The sequence below is a fragment of the Carcharodon carcharias genome, chromosome 4 (assembly GCF_017639515.1).
Source record: "Carcharodon carcharias isolate sCarCar2 chromosome 4, sCarCar2.pri, whole genome shotgun sequence".
In the NCBI taxonomy this organism is placed as follows: Eukaryota; Metazoa; Chordata; class Chondrichthyes; order Lamniformes; family Lamnidae; genus Carcharodon; species Carcharodon carcharias.
This window is the reverse complement of record NC_054470.1, coordinates 31,687,434-31,706,375: the sequence shown is the minus strand read 5'-3', so window position 1 is coordinate 31,706,375 and position 18,942 is coordinate 31,687,434. Positions and strand designations below refer to the sequence as shown.

At 45.2% G+C, this 18,942-nt stretch overlaps 1 protein-coding gene across 3 annotated transcripts in view; it reads left to right on the top strand.

Annotated features, from left to right (window-relative positions):
• The window catches only part of LOC121277124 (kinesin-like protein KIF27), a 127,949-nt gene extending 116,010 nt beyond the window's left edge, over nt 1-11,939 (top strand). For 2 of the 3 annotated variants that reach the window (XM_041186161.1, XM_041186160.1), the window contains exon 19: nt 8,558-11,939. In XM_041186161.1, the coding sequence (XP_041042095.1) occupies nt 8,558-9,018 (461 nt within the window). In that variant the 3' untranslated portion in view covers nt 9,019-11,939. Of the gene's footprint in view, nt 1-4,340; nt 4,539-8,557 lie in introns of all 3 variants that reach the window. The other variant, XR_005942812.1, reaches the window with a different exon arrangement.
• The last annotated feature ends 7,003 nt before the right edge of the window (nt 11,940-18,942 follow it).

Below are 18,942 nucleotides of genomic sequence, written 5' to 3'. Positions count from 1 at the left end.
TACGTCCCAAAGACTGGTGGGTCGTATCAAACAGCATGTCCCAGGGCACTATCCTGTGCCATCTGTATTCCAGCAAATGGGGATTGTCTACTGTGCGGAGGAGGAGGAGGGCCAGAAGGGAGAGGAGGGCTGGTGTCTGCAGACAGCATCCCAGAGAGCAACCTGTGGAAAGAGAGGCACAGCCACATGGACTTCCTGCTGGCCCTGTACCCCAAGACGGAATGATCCACAGAAGAGACCGTTATCCTGCAGGGAGAGTCTACAGGCAGTGCTCCAGCTGCCTGGACATGTCGGAGGTCCAGTGACGAAGGAGGCTCCACCTCTCTAGGGAGACTGTGACCTCCGTATGCCAGATGATTGGCCCCGAGATCGCCTCAAACTGTGACAGTGGCCGCCCAATGCCAGCGGCTCTGAACTTTTTCGCCTCCAGTTCCTTCCAAGGGTCAGTGGGTGATCTATGTGGTATCTCCCAAGCTGCTCCCCAAAGCTTTGTCAAGCTGGCCACTGATGCTCTGTTCAGACAGGTGATGAACTTCATTCCTTTCCGGACCAACAATGCCAGCCAGGCCGAGCGAGCCAGAGGCTTCGCTGCAATTGCTGGCTTATCCTGTATCCAGGGTACCATAGGTTGCACTCGTATGGCTGTAAAGGTGTCAGCAGGTGAACTAGGTGCCCTTATCAACAGAAACGGCTTCCACTCCATCAATGTCCAGATTGTGTGTGACCACAGGACACAGATTTTGCAAGTCTGCGCCATCCTGTAGCACTCCCAGGTGCCAAAGATTTTCATCGCTGCAGTTTGATTGGATGGTCGGCTCCAAGGTGACCAAGGCTATCCCCTGAAAAAGTGTCTCATGACCCTACTCCAACACCCAAGGTCAGAGGCAGAGGAGAGGTACCATACAAGTCATGCCTCTACAAGGGCGGTAATTGAGAGGACCATTGGCCTGTTCAAGACGAGGTTCTGCTGCCTGGACCGATCGGGGGAGTACTGCAATATCCTCCCGAGCATGTCTCGCTTATTGTCATTTGTGCAAAGCGCAGCACACATCTGGCTTTCTCAAGGGGGACCTACTGGAGGATGAAGAGAGCGAGGATGTTCCCTAGGCCGAAGTGGACGACTCAACTGATGGGTCTGATGAGGAGCTGTAGGAGGCCCAGGATGTAGCTGCAGAAGTGGTGAATCTTATGAGAGGCAGGAAGACCAGGAAGACCTTGACTGTCCATTCAGCTAGGCATCCAAGGCTTGGCATGAAAGTGAGAGCAAGGGTGATGCCTCCTTGCTGAATGTTTCTGATAAGGCCAAGCTGTGAGCCTTATGTCAACTAACTACCTCTGAAATAGTTTGCAGCCCTTCCCGGCTGTCACAAGCCACCATGCCCACAACCTATGAGAAACATAAAGCACATTCAGACCATGAAACATTATAACATCTTTAACTAGTGGTCATGTTTGCACAATTTGAACATAGAACACATTTCAGCTGAAGTTATACCACACGTGAAAATGCCTCTTGTGTTTATAGTGCCTTAAACTTCCTCTTGGGAGTGCTATGTCTGCGTGCCCATCACCCCCCACCCCTCCACCCCACCCCACCATCTGGCAGCAGTATTGGAGGCAGCCTGCTGACTCTGATGTCCTGTTGGCCCTGATGACCTTGGCTGAAGTCCTCTGGCCGGCGGAGCCTGTGCAGGCCCCGCCTGGGAGGGAGTCCACCACCATGGCTGGGCACTCCTCAGTCCTCACGGCCTCATCAGATGCCAAGGGCACTGGCAAGTGGGCGGAGGAGCTGCTGCCTTTGTCTGGAGCACCTTTAGAGGAGCCCGCAGATGTGACATGCAGCTCATCTGCCAGTGTAAGGTTGGTTTAAACCTCCCTGCTCACCATTGATGGATGGGCACCCAGCACAGTGACGAGGTGCCTCATCCATCTGTCACACTAGCAGTGACCTGCTGAGGTCTCTGCCAGTGTGTGGGCTTGCAGATCTGAGCACAGCCCCAGAAACCCCTGATTCTGTTCCTGGAGTTGCCTCTCCATGAGAGTTGCCGTTCTTTCAATGGAAGAGCCTTTGTGCTCGGAGCTCTGGGTCAATGTAGTGCTCGTGCTTCACATGGATCCTCCAAGACAGAGACCATAGCATGCAGACCCTCAGGGATTTCACCAGATCTTCTCACACATCCTGCTGAACAACCAGCATCTGCCGCCTGATGGACAACTCCAGAGGCTGGTCATCTGCTTCGGACTCAGCATGCTTCTGGTCTCCAGCAGTCCTCAGACTGTTGGCACCCTGGGCACTCGCTGCCTCTGCCAGCTCCTCAGGCGAGTGTGATGTGCCCTCACCACAGTGCACTACAACCTGAGCCAATGTGCTATTGCCCATCAACGTACCTATATCTGTGCCAGTGCTTGGTACAGAGAGTGGATATAATGCGGGCACATCAGTTGGCAGTTCCTCCTCTGATTCAGCGGGGCGATGTGACGATGGCACTTCTGAGGAAGGAATAGAATATGTCCGTTAGGAACATCATAACAAAGTGGCTGTGCAAGCACAACAGTTGCTTGCCACAACGGACAGCTGCCTCACTGAGGCATTGTGATTGGACAAGCAATGGGTACTCTGGATTTGAACTTCTCAATGGAGATGCCACAACTCTATCTTGCTTGCACACTCCCCAGTCTCTCATCTGCCCATTGGACTCTTACCTTCCTCTGAGACCCCTACCTCTTCAAGACCAGTGGACCTTGCTCCTCGCTCGCTTTCCATGTCCAGGGAGTCCATCTCAAATCTGGAGAGGATCAGGATTTTGGGCACCCCACCACCCGTTCAAGCATGCTCCAGCAGGTTATGGCTTCTGTACAGACACAAATGCATTCATTAGAACATCATTTACCTACAACACCATGCCAGCCTCACCCCCAGGAGAGACAGCTTGAGGTGCCTGACACATTGCCACTCCTCACCCTTCTATACACACACCTTGGCTGGTTCAGGGATATTTGGCACAATGCATATCACACCCGAGTGCCACAAATAACAGCCGTCCTACAAGACATCTGTACTCAGTTCCATGCCAACTTGGTACTCACTCTTGTGGAGCACAGAAGATCATTGAACTGTTTCCAGCACTGGAACCATATGCAGTGCACAACATCATGCCCTCTCACCTGGGCAGACATCTCCGTCTAGGCTACCTTCGTCTATTGGGGTGGCCTCCTCTTGCTGTCCCGCTGCATGAGTATTTCATGCCGGGCACTCATGCCTCCACTACAGCACGCAGGCACTCGTCTGAGAATCACGGGGCAAAGTGCCCACTGGCATTGCCCTCCTGCGTGCTGTGCCCACCAGATGCTGAGGCCATTACTGCTGCCAAATATTTGAGTCCTTTGTGGACAACTCCTTGAGGCTCCTCCCCAATTCCTGGCAGCCTTCAGGGAACTGCCTGTGCTCTTTTTATACTCTCCCCCCCCCCCCCGCCCCTCCACCCTTCCAGGTCACCATTACACTACTGCCTGCCACTTTCCAACCCCCTCCGGCAGCGCTGCACCAATGTCCAGGTGTGTTTGCGTTGGCTGGCCCTTAATTGGCCAGCCAGCGTGAAATCACCTGTCAAGTGCAATCGTGGCCGGAAGCGGATATCACATCTGCTTCTGAGCTCACTGACCACACGCACAATTTAGGCCATAATGTACTTTTTAAGGCATTTGCTGCTGAGTGGCTACACATTCATTAGGGGGTCCAGATTTATACAAGGCTAGCACCAATTAAAGTTAACCTACACTTCTTAAAGCCAGCCTGCACCTCTTAGAGGGGAGATTCATTCTGGCTGCAGATGCTGAAAGTAGCTAGAAGAAATCAAGGCAATAGAACAGCAGGCCAGAGAGTGGGTTCCTCAGTTCTCATATGCAGCACTGGAGCCCATATTCAGGAGGTGGATAGAAGGTTCCCAGAGGCCTTCCAGATATACACTGTTAAGGCAGTGGGAGCAGATAGTCACAGAGATCAATGCTAGGATACTGGCCCCAAAGACCTGGATTATAATGCCAGAAAAAGTTCGATGACCTCACAACAGTGGTCAGGGTCAGTGAATGCATCTTCAGATGCCACTTTCTACCATCCACATCACTAATCTCACACTGCTCAGTGCACCACATGCCCATCACTCACCCATCAGCAATCTCCAACAATGGACTCATGAATAGCATTCACGTGCTGCACCTCACCCTCACAAACTTACCATTGCTACAAGGTTCACAGCCACAGCTTCCACATACTTCCAGCTATTCAGCTATGACAGGCACATCATCCAAACACATTTAACACTCTTCCCTCTTTCTTGCAGGACAACATGACACATCCTAGGAGGCAGCAGCAAAGAAATGGCGAAGGACAGGCAAGGCTGCATGTTCTCACCCCCTTGGAGGTGACTGTGCTTACATTATCGGCTTGGCTATTACCGAGGCTGCAATATCCAGTATTGCTGAAGCCATCCAGGATGATCACCTTCTCAAATCCCACTTCACCCTCATCCTATGATTTGGTATGATGTACAAGCTGCAGATGGTGTAATCATGCACCTTTTGCTTTCCCCCACCCTGTCTTTCCCTCATCTAAACCTTTCCCTTGTGCACTTTTGCTTTAAGATACCCAAGAGCTGCAGCCTTTTTTAATTCTTTAATGGATGCGGGCAAGGCCAGAGGCAATTTGCATGTGCATATACCCCATGCTGTTAAAAGAAGCCAGGTAGGAAATAGTGGAAGGTTTGACCATCATTTTCCAATCCTCACTGGGTACAGGTGTGGTGCTGGTGGATCAGACTGACGGCTAACATTGTACATTTGTTTAAAAAGGGAGCGAGGGATAGACTGAATAGTTACAGGCTGGTCAGTCTAACCTCACTAGTGGGAAAATTATTTGAATCAATTCTGAGAGACAGGGTAAACTGTGATTTAGAAAAGCACAGATTAATCAAGTATAGTCAGCATGGATTTGTTAAGGGTAGATCGTGTCTGACTAAATTGATTGAATTTTTTTAGGAAGTAATAAGGGGGATTGATGAGCATAAGTGCAGTTGCCGTGATCTACATGGATTTTAGCAAAGCTTTTGACAAGGTCCCACATAGCAAACTGAGTAAAAAAAAATAAAAGCCTGTGGGTTCCAGGTGAATGTTGCAAGCTGGATACAAAATTGGCTCAGTGGCAGGAAACAAAGGGTAATTATTGACAGGTGTTTTTGCGACTGGAAGGTTGTTTCTGCAGGGCTCAGTACTAGGTCTCCTTTTTGTGGTATGGATTAACAATTTAGACGCAAATGTAGGGGTCATGATCAAGAAGTTTGCAGATGACACAAAAATTGGCTGCGTGGTAAATAGCGAGGAGGATAGCAGTAGACTGCAAGAAGATATCAATGGACTGGTCAGGTGGGCAGAAAAGTGGCAAATGGAATTCAACCCAGAGAAGTGTGAGGTGATGCATTTGAGGAGGTCTAACAAGACAAAGGAATTAATTAATGGGAGAGTACTGCGAGTTGTAGATGAAGTGAGGGACCTTGAAGTGAATGCCCACAGATCCCTGAAGATAGCAGGACAGGTTGCTAAGGTGGTTAAGAAGGCATATGGAATCCTTTCTTTTATTAGCTGAGGTATAGAATATAAGGGCAGGGAAGTTATGCTGGAACTGTATAAATTATTAGTTAGGCCACAGCTTGAGCACTGTGTTCAGTTCTGGTCAGCTCATTACAGAAAGGATGTAATTGTAGTAGAGGGTACAGAGGAGATTTACAAGGATGTTGCCAGGACTGGAAAAAAATGCATCTATGAGGAAACATTGGATAGGCTGGGGTTGTTCTCCTTGGAACAGAGGAGGCTGAGGGGAGATTTTATTGAAATGTACAAAATTGTGAGGGACCTGGACAGAGTGGATGGGAAAGGCTTATTTACTTTAGCAGAGAGGTCAGTGACCAAAGGGCATAGTTTTAAAGTGATTGGTCAAAAGATTAGAAGGGAGATGAGATGAGGAGCTCACTACCTAATAGGGTAGTAGAGGCAGAAACCCTCAATTCATTTAAAAGGTATCTGGATATGCACCTCAAGTGCTGTAACCTGCAGGGCTATGGACCAAATGCTGGAAAGTGGATTTAGGCTGGCATTTTTCAGCCAGCACACAATGGGCCAAATGGCCTCTTTCTGTGCCATAAACTTCCTATGATTCTTTCTATTTTATGAGTCACCGGGCACAAGTTGGCTGCAGCAGTGCAGCACTGTGACAGCAACCCGGAGGACGAGGTCTCTGATGAGGATATTTATAGGGTGGCATTCAGAAAAAGGCTGATGGACATGCATACCCAAAATTCTTGGTGCATGCAGACCTACTAGAGAGCTTGTTTGCACTGACAAGGGTCAGGAAGAAGTCCATCTCCAACTTGACATAGGGCTTCACACAAAAGCCCATCCTCTCCAATGTGGAAGTAGTGACCAAAATGTCTCAGCTTCCATTGCAGCACAGACAGATGCCACCCAACGCCAGGGTCCCAGTAACCTTGACATGCCACTGGTAGCGCGCTCCTCCTCCTCCTGCTCTGTGGCTCCAGGTTCAGTTCGAGGAGATGGCCCAGTTCTCCTTGATGAAACTTAGCCATCACAGACATTGCTCCTGGCTGAGGTGCAGGTAGGAGAAATGCTGTTTGAAGGTCTAGGTTGGTAAGTCATCCTGTTGAAAGCCCTCTTCCCCCTCCCACTGCTTCCCCTCTCTGCTGCCTCCATTCCATTTCTCTGTCATGCTACAGCCCAAGAAGATCTACACCCATGGTCCTCATGACTGGGAGCAAGTGTTGTGCTCAGAGGCCTTTAAAACCACACCATTCCTTCCAAAGGCCAAGCATCATTTCCTTCTCAAAGAACTTATGTCAGCTCCTAAAACAACACAGTACTTCCACTAACTCTGCTGCAGCTAAAAGATGATCAAAAGCTCCTCACCTGAAGGTTGAACCCCTTTAAATAGCACTGGTGGAGAGGCTCCCAGTTTAGCTGTGTGTGTTTGAGTGTCAGGTTGGGTGCTAGAGATGCTGGAAAGGAGTGGAGGATCCCCCACCCCTCCACCCCCACTACAAAAATGGAATGGCAGGTGGATCATGATGTTCAAGTGATGCTCTCTGCCTACTTGCTAATACTGTATACATACAGAGATGACCACACCTCGCTTTGGCAAGTCATTCATGCAGACTGAGTCTGTAACAGGTTCCAGCAGCAAGCCTGATGCCATAAATACTTGCAAGGGCCTGACTAACTATTATACTGGATAGTTGTTCAGAAGCCTCCCAACCGCAGCATGTCATGCTTTATATGGCACTGGATAGAAGATGGCATCTGAGTGAGATTGCCAGTCAGAGCTATTTGATTGACTGCATTTATCTAAATGATATCTACCATTCTTGCAAGCTGTGTGACATTCACCTGGCAATAGCTTTGAGAAGTTTTATTTTACTGGTTTTGGTGAGAAGAGCCAACTTCAGAGTTGGAACATCAACTTTATGGATTTTTTAAATTTGTTCATGGCGAAGGAGGGAGTGAATATTCAAGCTGGTGGATGGGGTGATTAAGCGGCTGCTTTATCCTGGACGGTGCCAAGCTTCTTAAGTGTTATTAGAGCTACAGTCATCCAGGCAAGTGGAGAGTATTCCATCACTGGGTCAAAACCCTGGAACTCCCTTTCTAACAGCACTTATGGGTGTACCTACACCTCATGGACAGCAGCGGTTCAAGAAGGCAGCTCACCACCACCACACTAAGGGCAATTAGGGAGGGGTAATAAATGCTGGCCTAGCCAGCAACACCCACATCCTGTAAATTAATAAAAAAAAACACGTTCCTGACTTGTGCCTTGTAGATGGTGGACAAGCTTTGGGAAGTCTGGAGGTGAGTTAGTTGCCTCTGACCTGCTCTTTTAGCCACAGTATTTACACGACTGGTCTAAATAAGTTTCTGGTCAATGGTTACCACCAGGATGTTTATGGTGGGTGATTAAGGAATTATAATGCTGCTGGGTGACCAGGTTTGGGTAGAGGGGGCAGTGGTTAGACTCTTTTTGAAGATGGTTATTGCCTGGCACTTGTGTGGCTTGAAAGTTTCTTGCCACTTAGCAACCCAAGTCTGAATGTTGTTTCATTTGCCTTCATTTCTGTCTGATACTTTTCAATCCTCTTATTTCAGTCTTGGCAAAGATGGTCGATGGGTTGAAGCTTTCACAATTATTTTGACTTTCTCCATTATTTGTCCCCAACCCTTTCCATTTTCACTTTCATTCAAAGTTCCGCTACTACCAGTACAATGCTCCTATATTTTCCATGCTCTCTACCCAGATCTGTGAATTAATAATGCAGATAAACTGACCAAGTAATTTGGGTGCTATTAACACATTATTCAGACAGATTTAGCACCTGTTCTTTAGTCACGACTTGCACCAGAAGTGGAAAAATTGCTTCAATATCAATATTCTGCTGGTTAACAAAGGATGTAAAATGTTACAAGAGAGTGTAATATTTAAAAATTAATTTGATTGCAGATAATGGTACTGGTGATACAGTATTAAGTCAAACAGGAGCAGAAGTTTGCACAAAGGAACAAAAATGGGCTTCCAGACCATCTAAAAGTATTGAAGAAGAAAATAACAGTCCTCCAGCTCCAACTGGAGCACACAAAAAACAGAAATTATGGGAAGAAATTTCTGAAATGGCACAGGATTCCACAAGGATTACCCATGAGCAAGAGTATTCATTCAGTTCAGAAGTGGCAGATGAAGCACAGCCATCAAATGCCCACGCTTCACCAATCAAGCCTTCTCAGACAATTGAGAAGCCATCACAGCTTCATATTATTACTCCTGTAAGATTATCCCGCAAAGACTTGCGGCAGATTACTGCAATGCAGGTGTCCATGAGGCGCTCAAGTTTCAGTAGCAGTGTAAACTCTGTCCCTACAGATTCCATTGAAATAACCAGAAAATCTCTGGACTTAAATATGTAGCACAAAACTTGCTGATTGTGAACCTTGCACTGTTCTTGTACTGGAAGCATACAAGCTAATTCCTAGTTTGGCTGGAGAAATCCACTTAAAAATGTTGGTTTGCTACATTAAGTGGGATTGTATCACAGGGAACATGTTAATTATTCCAAATATCCATGTAATAGATTATAAACAATTGCTGCAAGACCCACATTCCCATAGTGCATTCCTCTAGCTGACTGGATTGAGTTGGATCAGCTCTCTAATGTGTAAGGGCACAAAGAAAACTAGGTGTATAGTTTTGCTTCTAACATTTTCACATAGCATTATCAGAAGACTGCAGGATGTTAGTTATATGTATCTGAATGAAGACTAGAATGCACAGATAATCAAATTGATATTACATGGGGAGGAGGACTATATAAAGCAGTGGGAGTAAAATTATGGTCGATGAAGTTAAAGCACTTATTGAACTAATCTGTGCCATCACTAAGACCACTTAATTCCACCTCAGTAGTATTGCCTGACTTTTCCCCCATCCCACCCCCAGTCACCTGCTACTGAAACTATGCCTTTGTTACCGTTAGACTTGACGATTCCAATACTTGGCCAGCCTCCCATGTTCTACCATCCATAAAGTTCAGGTCATCCAAAACAGCATTTCCTAACTTGCGGCAAGTCACACCTACCTGTCATCCCTATGCTTGCTGATCTATATTGGCTAAGCAATGTCTTGATTTAAAATTCTGGTCCTGGTTTTCAAATCCCCCCATGGTTTAGCCTCTCCCTATTTCTGTAATATCCTGCAGCGCACTACACTCAAGGCATCTGTGCTCCTGTAATTCTGGACTTTTGAGCATCCTCAGTTTTAATCACTTTAGCATTGGTGGCCATGCCTTCAGCTGCCAAGGCCTTAAGCTCTGGAATTCCCTCCCACAACCTCTCCACCTGTCTATCTCTCTTTCTTTCTTAAAGATGCTCCTTAAAACCTACCTCTGCTCTAAGATTTCTTTATGTGGTTCGGTGTCAAATTTGGTTTATAATCCTCCTGTGAAAGGCATGGGGACATTTTAGTCCTTTAAAGACATTATAAATATAGATGTTGTTTATTTGGGAAAATTGAAACATTTAATTTGCATAATAAATAGCACTCCAATGCAGCTTTTCATAATGCTGTTTTGATAACAGAGCTCAATTAACTTTAAAACGGCAGGATTTCTTTTGCACAAGCATCTTAGGTTATGCTTAAATATCTGCCCATAACTAGTGGCTGGGTTAATGTATTTCACAAGTTCTGATTGACTGATCAGTGAGCATCACTTCACAGTCTGTCTCATGTTCTAAAAATGCAAATGCTAAAAGTAATGCCTTAAGCAGTCTACTGCTAGTAATGATGTCATCTCTAACAAGTTTGATCTGAGTAACAGGAAGCTTTACATTTATTGGTGTCAACTTGGCATAATTGTTAGTATATTTGACTGCCATAGAGGGGGATCATTTTTGTCTGCACCGCTTGGGTGGTAAACCAGTGGGATGGATTACCCATCCATTATAGATACTGGCCAATTTTCATTTCCATTCAATTAAATGCTGTCTATAATGAGTGTGCAAACAACTCTGTCAATTTGCTACACAGGCAATAAAAACAAAATTTATCTCCAGAAGGTGGTGCATTTGAGTCTCATTCCAGGGCTTCAGCCTGGAATTAGGGCTGTTACTGTTGCACAATACTGCTCATTACTGGTGATGCAATCTTTTGGGTGAGACATTAAAATGAAACCCCATCTGCTTGTTCAAGTGGATTTTTAAAGGTCTCATGACACCATTGGAAGATGGGCAAGGGAGTTCTGTCCTGGCCAACATTCTTCCCTCTTCAGACACCACTAAAATTACCTGACTGGCCATTTATCTCATTTGTTTTTTTGTCAAAATTGGTTGTTACATTTGTCTCCCTAACAAAGATTACATGTCAAAAGTAATTCATTGAAGTGTATTATATACTTGCACTTTCTTTCTTTTATTTATTTTGCTTTAACTGGTAGTCTGTCCCCATTTCATTGTCTAACAAAACTGCATTATACTCATAATAAGCTATGTTGAGGGGATGGAGCAGTGTATTTTGGTTAGACTCTGACCTTTCATATTGAGTTTCAAATCCAATCCATACATGTGAGATGAATGTATCCTGTTTGCTGGAGCGGGCGGATTGAGTTTGAGTAAAATTATTTCAGATCCACTAAGCATAGATTTACAGCATGTATCTGCCCTGAATTTAATGCTAATTGGAAGTTTTGCTCAGCTGTGGATAATGGAATGAAAAAGGTACACTGATGCAGCAAGGATGCTGTTCTGAGGTTAGGGCTGAGGCACCTTTTTGGAACAGAGCAGAGGGCGCTTTGATCTCCATTGGTGGTGCTATACCTAGCCCCTGGGAGTGCTTGATGGAAGCGCTAGTTCACATCCCAGTATCAACATTCCTCACCTTAAGCTCAGAATTTAATAGAAAAAGATATGCAGCACTTTGGTGTATTTTAACCTTACTGCACAGTTATTTGTAGTGAGGAAGTTAAATGTGCTGCTTATTGAGGAATTTCTCCACATAAATGACAAATATAAAATTAGAAAAAGAAAACGCACTTGAAGAAAATAATTCTCGGGTCTTCAAGTGTCCCCAATCAAATAAGGATGCTGTTATTTTCCAGATGTGCAGTGAATATAATATTCATTTTATGCTAGTATTTCAAATGTGCTACATTTCTGTCCCTATGTTGTCATGATCTAAATGTTATTCAGTGTTCTACGTGTCTTCATTTTTGTACTTTAATGAGGATATTTTAGTATTCCAGTTTATTTTTTTTTGTAGAAGCATTTTATATGATTGCACATGTTAATTTTATTTTGAGATGTTTGTATTTGTGTAAAAATAAAACAATGTAAGGTTGTCTCCCTGAATTGAATCAATATTTTAAGAAAATGGTTCAGTACCAGGACCCTTTTAAGGGAAGAGAAACAATGCCTGAGGAATGGATTATAGATAATGTTAGCTAAGGTTGAAGATATTTTTTAAATAAAAAGGAGGCAGTAATGTGAATACCAATAGTTCTTTGTAAAGGTTTGATTTTCAAAATGAGTGTTGATGGCAAAATTCTTTTAAACACATTTTCAGAGCTGATTTGTGCTAAACTAACTGTTAGTGGCCAAATAAATTCCAATTTAAATATAGATGTTATTTTTGTTCCCTTCATTTTACATTGAATGCAAAGTTTACTTTTGGACAGTTACTGAGTATTCTAATTGTCCCCAAAAAATTGCTGAATAAGTGGATCTCAAAATACTTCAGCATGAAGTGGTTCCATAACTCTCTTCCACATCACTAATATCATTATACTCTGTTCTTACATATGAAAAGATAAACAATTCACTGATACAGTATAAACAATTTGCAGCATTTCTGTTCATTATTATGATTAATTATGTGATAACCCATTTGGAACTGTCACTTCCTGACATTTTCTAAATAATTCAGTACATTTTACATAATCATATCTAGGTGTACCCGGTGAACAGTCGGAAGTTACACTTGGGCATTTTACCCTAAATCTCAACTCCACTAGCCAAGTCCTCTCTCGGTTTTTGCTTTCAGGCAGAGCTGACATTTATTCTGCTATTAACACATACTCAGGACCAATATTTTGTTTCTTTACTACTACCACTACCACTCCCTTTGTCTTTTGTTCCATGACATTTTTGTTTTTCAATCTCTCCCACTATTGCTGACACTCCCCACTTTTTCAACAGCATAAAACCCATCCATCACATTTCAACCTCTCTTCAATTCCAAAGAAGAATCATATTGGACTCGAAACATTAACTTTGTTTCTCTCTCCACAGATGCTGTCAGACCTGCTGAATTTTTCTTGCACTTTTCCCTTTTATTTCCTCCCTCAATCTTACTCTTCAGCAAATTCATCAAGTTCTTTGTCCCTAACATCAAAATAATCTGTGCAGCTGTCTTTATGGCTTCCTACCACTTCTGGCACCAATCTCACCTTGTATCCCACTATGTCAACATCCCTGTCTTTTTGCAAATTCTCGCATCCTCCACCTGTCTCCAATTTAATCTCATCCGTGAGACCCGCCTCCACTCAATTCCCTTTCTTGATCTCATATTAGCTAACATTATCTATAATCCATTCCTCAGGCATTGTTTCTCTTCCCTTCAAATGATCATTGTCAATCCCTCCAGAAAAACCTACCCTCAATTCATCAATTCTCTCATTTTCCCTTTCCTCTCTAAGGTCCTTATCTCAGTTCCATGCCTATTACTCCCAAAGCTCCATTTTCAAATCCCTCCAATCTGTTTTCTATACTTCTCACAATACAAACACAGCCCTCGTCAAAGACATGAATGACATCCTTTGGTGTATTATGCCTCCTTGTCCTCCTCAACAATGTTTTATACAGTTGGCAATGACATTTTCCTCCAATATCATTCAAAGGCAGTCAGTCCATCTCAGACATGTCCTCTTTTCTCCAACATTGTCAAGTCTGGGGTCCCAATATGTAATTGTAGGTTTTAAATCATAAGAGCAATTGTGATTAGCCACATAAAATGGCAACCTTGGCCTAGATTTTCGCTCCCAAGGCAAGTGTGCCAAGCTGGGAAATTTCACAGCTCGCCACACCTGCATCAGGAAAAGGTGCCCTGACATTTATTCTGCTATTAACACCTACTCAGGACCAATATTTTGTTTCTTTACTACTACCACTACCACTCCCTTTGTGTTTTGTTCCATGACATATTTGGTAATCAATCTCTCCCACTATTGCTGACACTCCCCACTTTTTCAACAGTATAAAACCCATCCATCACATTTCAACCTCTCTTCAATTCCAAAGAAGAATCATATTGGACTTGAAACATTAACTTTGTTTCTCTCTCCACAGATGCTGTCAGACCTGCTGAGTTTTTCTTGCACTTTTCCCTTTTATTTCCTCCCTCAATCTTACTCTTCAGCAAATTCATCAAGTTCTTTGTCCCTAACATCAAAATAATCTGTGCAGCTGTCTTTATGGCTTCTTACCACTTCTGACACCAATCTCACCTTGTATCCCACTACGTCAAGATTCGTGTCTTTTTGCAAATTCCAGGCAGGACCTTCATTCCAGGATTCGATGAGAGATGGAGTCGGGCCCGCTGGCCCACGGATACAGATCAGAGATGGCCAGAGGAGCTGCCGAGTGCTGAGGCAGGCTATTTAAAAGGCTTGCCTCGGTTCTCTGGGACTTTGTCCCAGTTGTTAAACATTCGGCCCTCTTGGCCTCATCCCCCCACCACCCCCAACAAGTGTCAACCTGTGCCACCCACCCATTCCCAAATGCCTCTCTTCCCTTTTATACCAACCCATGCTCCCATAGCTCCTTGGAGCCCCTATGCTAACCCATGCCCCCATCCCAATGGCCTCATACCCTCCATGCCAAACAATGCCCCATCCCATCCCATGGCCCCTTATAGTCCCTATTCCATCTCAGTGCAAACCTGTGATCTCACCCACTCCTGGCCCCTATTCTACAGTGCCAACTCATGAACCCCTTATAACAACTTAGTAGTTAACTCATGACCTCCAATACCACCCTTTGCCCTTATATCCTCCATGCCAACTGATCCAGTATCCAACATGGGCAGACCTCAGGAGCCATGTTGAGATCCAATAGAGTTCTAAGTATTTATTACAGAACTCACTATATATTAAAAACACTCATTCATTAAAGTCCATTAAAAACAGTTAAATCCCCTCACGAACTTAATAGTTTATAAAAACAAACATATGTATTCTAACCCCGCAAACACATGTATTCATAACCTCACATCAAAAACAGCTAATCCTTTAATAACTTCTTTGAGCTTTCGATCAAACTGAACTTACAGCACCACCACCACCCCCACCCCCCAGTGACAATGATAGGTTGCGGAAAGCTGTCAAGCATTAATAATGCTATAATGATAGCACTTAGGGTAACAGCTGGTATCATGATCACCAGATTGGAGAATGTAGTATGTCATCTTTAATCTGGAGATCTTCCTGGCCAAGTACTGCAGAGCATCTCCTGACCGGTCAAGGCATTGAAACCTCTGCTCAAGTTATCCAGCGGTTTGCTCAATGGTATTCCTGGTGACAGAGTTGACTCTGATTGTGCAAGTGTTCAGCTGGTGCCTGAGGTTTTCTCCAGGGAGTCGTGAGTTATAGCATCAGAGACTGTCACTTGTACCTATTAGCCATCCGTGCATTTTGCGTTGGGCCACAAAGATCTGTGGGATGGATATCTGTCTCACGATAAAAACATTATGGTAGCTCCCTAGACAGCAGGTCTGCATGATGTGCTGCCAGTAGGCCCACAGCAGCTACATAATGAGGGAATGAAATACCTTCATGTTACTGAAAACCTCTGAGTTTAAGGAGGGTCTCTCTTGGCACACATGTACAGTCAGTGGCTCCATGGACCATGGGGAATCCTGCAATTCTGTCAAATCCTAAAGTTTGTTGGCTCTATTATTCTCAGGCAATAGGGAATGATATATTGTCATTCCTCAGAGCGCATTGAGCTCAGTGACCTTCCTGATGCAGAAGCACAGAGAAGATTGTGATATGTGACTGATATCACCTGTGACAATCTGGAAGGCTTCACTGGCATAAAAATTAAGTGATAAAGGGGAACCAGTAGATGTAGTGTATTTGGATTTCCAGAAGGCATAAAGCGCCACATAAAAGGTTATTACACAAGATAAGAACTCACGATATTGGGGGTAATGTATTAACATGGATTGAGGATTGGCTAACACACAAGACAAACAGTCAGGATTAATGGGTCTTTTTCAGGTTAGAAAGACTTAACTAGTGGAGTGCCACAAGGATCAGTCCTAGGGCTGATTTACTATTACTTACTATCTATATTAATGACTTGGTGGAGGGGGCAGAGTGTAATGTATCCAAATTTGCTGATGATACAAAAATAGGTGGGAGGGCATGTTGTGATGAGGACGTAAGGAATTTGCAAGGGGACATAGACAGGTTGAGCGAGTGGGCAAAAACCTGACAGATGGGGTTTAATGTAGGAAAGTGTGAGGTCATGCACTTTGGTAGAAAAAATCAAAGGCAGACTATTATTTAAACAGATTCCAAGAAAGTGCAGCACAGAGGGATCTGGGTGTTCTTGTGCATGAAACACAAAACATTAGCAAGGTGCAGCAGGTAATTAAGAAGGCAAGTGGAATTTTGGCATGTATTGCGAGGGGATTGGAGTTTAAAAATAGGGAAGTCTTGTTAAAACTGTACAGGGTGTTGGTGAGGCCACACCTGGAGTACTGTGTACAGTTTTGATCACCGTATTTAAGAAAGGATATACTAGCATTGGAGGCAGTTCAAAAGAGATTCACTAGGCTGCTTCCTGGGATGCAGGGGTTGACTTATCAAGGACGGCTAAACAGGTTAGGCCTTTATTCATTAGAGTTTAGAAGAATGAGGGGTGATCTTATTGAAACGAACAAGATTCTGAGAGGGCATGAGGGTAGATGTTGAGAAGTTGTTTCCACTAATGGGGGAATCTCAAACTAGGGGACATGGTTACAGAATAAGGGAGCACTCATTTAAAACTGAGATGCGAAGGAATTTCTTGTCTCAGAAGGTAGTGAATGTCAGAGAGTTGTGGAGGCTAGATCACAATGTATTTAAAGAGAAGGTAGATAGATTTTTGAAATATCAGGGAGTTGAGGGCTATGAGGAGCTGGTACAAAAGAGTTGAGGCCTGGGGCAGATCAGCCATGATCTTATTGAATGACGGGGCAGGCTCGAGGGGCCAAATGGCTTACTCCTGCTCCAATTTCTTATGTTCTTAAAGCAGTCATGTCTGTGCTGTAATATCTGGACTTTCCAAACACAGATCTTTGTGATGATCTCCTTGGTAAAGCTCCACTTCCTCATGCACTGGTCTTGGGGCTTGTGAATGTAGGACTAGTGCCATCTGATGATCCTGGGTACATTTGGCATTCTGCTTAGTCCGTGCATTCCTCTCCCTCTCTCTTTCAGCAACATGTGCTGCTCCGACCCCATGTCCTCCTCCAATTCCTCATTCGGGTAAGGGGGATTGCTAGCAAGACACTCCATTTCTCCTCGTGACTCCTGTAAAGTCTCCAATAAGGTGCTGTAGGACTGCATTGACTCTTTTCAGAGGAAGTCCTCAAAGAATTTCCAAAAAAAACTTGTGCTGAAGTCTTGACAAAGTGTCCCAGAAGCATAAAGTCTTCCAATGTGTTTCAAAGGCCTCTTGCAATGCAGTGTCATTGGATAATCTCGATCAGTAAGTGAACAGTGAAAGCATAGCTTTACCAATCCTTACAATTTTTTTTATTTCTCTTCAACTGGACCCAATCGGGGGAGGTTGTTACCTTCACGCGAGCCAGCAAAATGGCAATAGCATGCAGCCTTTTAAATGAGCGCCAGGATCCAGCTGAATTGGTAATCAGGGGCTCAATCATCCTGGGGGCATCAGCGTCTATCGCGATGCAACTTCTTTACCAAAATGGCATGTTGCACTAAGGCTGACTAACCTGGTGCTGCAGGTCAACAACTCCTCGACTCTGTAGGCCCGAAACTACCTGAACAAAAACAGAATTACCTGGAAAAACTCAGCAGGTCTGGCAGCATCGGCGGAGAAGAAAAGAGTTGATGTTTCGAGTCCTCATGACCCTTCGACAGAACTGACTGAATGTTAGAAGAGGGGTGAAATATATGCTGGTTTAAGGTGGAGGGGCGGGGGGAAGAGAAGTGGTGGGGGGGTGGTGTGGTTGTAGGGACAAGCAAGCAGTGATAGGAGCAGATAATCAAAAGATGTCACAGACAATGGAACAAAGAAGTGTTGAAGGTGGTGATATTATCTAAACGAATGTGCTAATTAAGAATGGATGGCAGGGCACTCAAGGTACAGCTCTAGTGGGGGTGGGGTGGAAAGACTAGCCCGGCATACAAGATTTAAAAAATGGAAATAGGTGGGAAAAGAAAAATCTATATGAATTATTGGAAAAAACAAAAGGAAGGGGGAAGAAACAGAAAGGGGGTGGGGATGGAGTAGGGAGTTCAAGATCTAAAGTTGTTGAATTCAATATTCTGTCCGGAAGGCTGTAAATGCCTAGTTGGAAGATGAGGTGTTGTTCCTCCAGTTTGAGTTGGGCTTCACCGGAACATTGCAGCAAGCCAAGGACAGACATGTGGGCAAGAGAGCAGGGTGGAGTGTTAAAATGGCAAGCGACAGGGAGGTTCGGGTCATTCTTGCGGACAGACCACAGGCGTTCTGCAAAGCAGTCGCCTGATTTACGTTTGGTCTCTCCAATGTAGAGGAGACCAAAACTACCTGCACTGGAACCAGATGGGGAAATAGCCCCCCCACAGTCCATTTGTGTTTAATGTGTGATGGGACAGAGAGCGGCACCATTCTGGTGAAGGGTCATTCGGACTGGAAACGTTAGCTGCGTTCCTCTCCGCAGATACTGTCAGACCTGCTGAGATTGTCCAGGTGTTTTTGTTTTACTTTTCCACTCCCGTCGCTGCTTGGCTCGAGTGTCCGGGGGGTGGGGGGTTGGCGCAGCGCCCCCGCACGCGCGCGCTCCCGCCCCCGCCCCCGCCCCCGCAGGTCCCCTCGCCCCCCGGCGCGCCCCCGCAGACCAACCACCCCCCCACCCCACACCCCCCGGCGGGTGCCCGCACCCGCACCACCCCCCCACCCCCCCACAGCGCGCGCGCGCTCTCGCTCCCGCGCCCGCAAGCCCTGACGCTGAGGTCGCACCCAGAGCGCCTGAGGAATCTGCTCCGCCTGTCGCTTCTTGGATCTCTCTCTCTCTCCGACTCTCTCTCTCTGTCTCTCCCCCCCACCCCCCCCCCCTCCCCCCTCCCC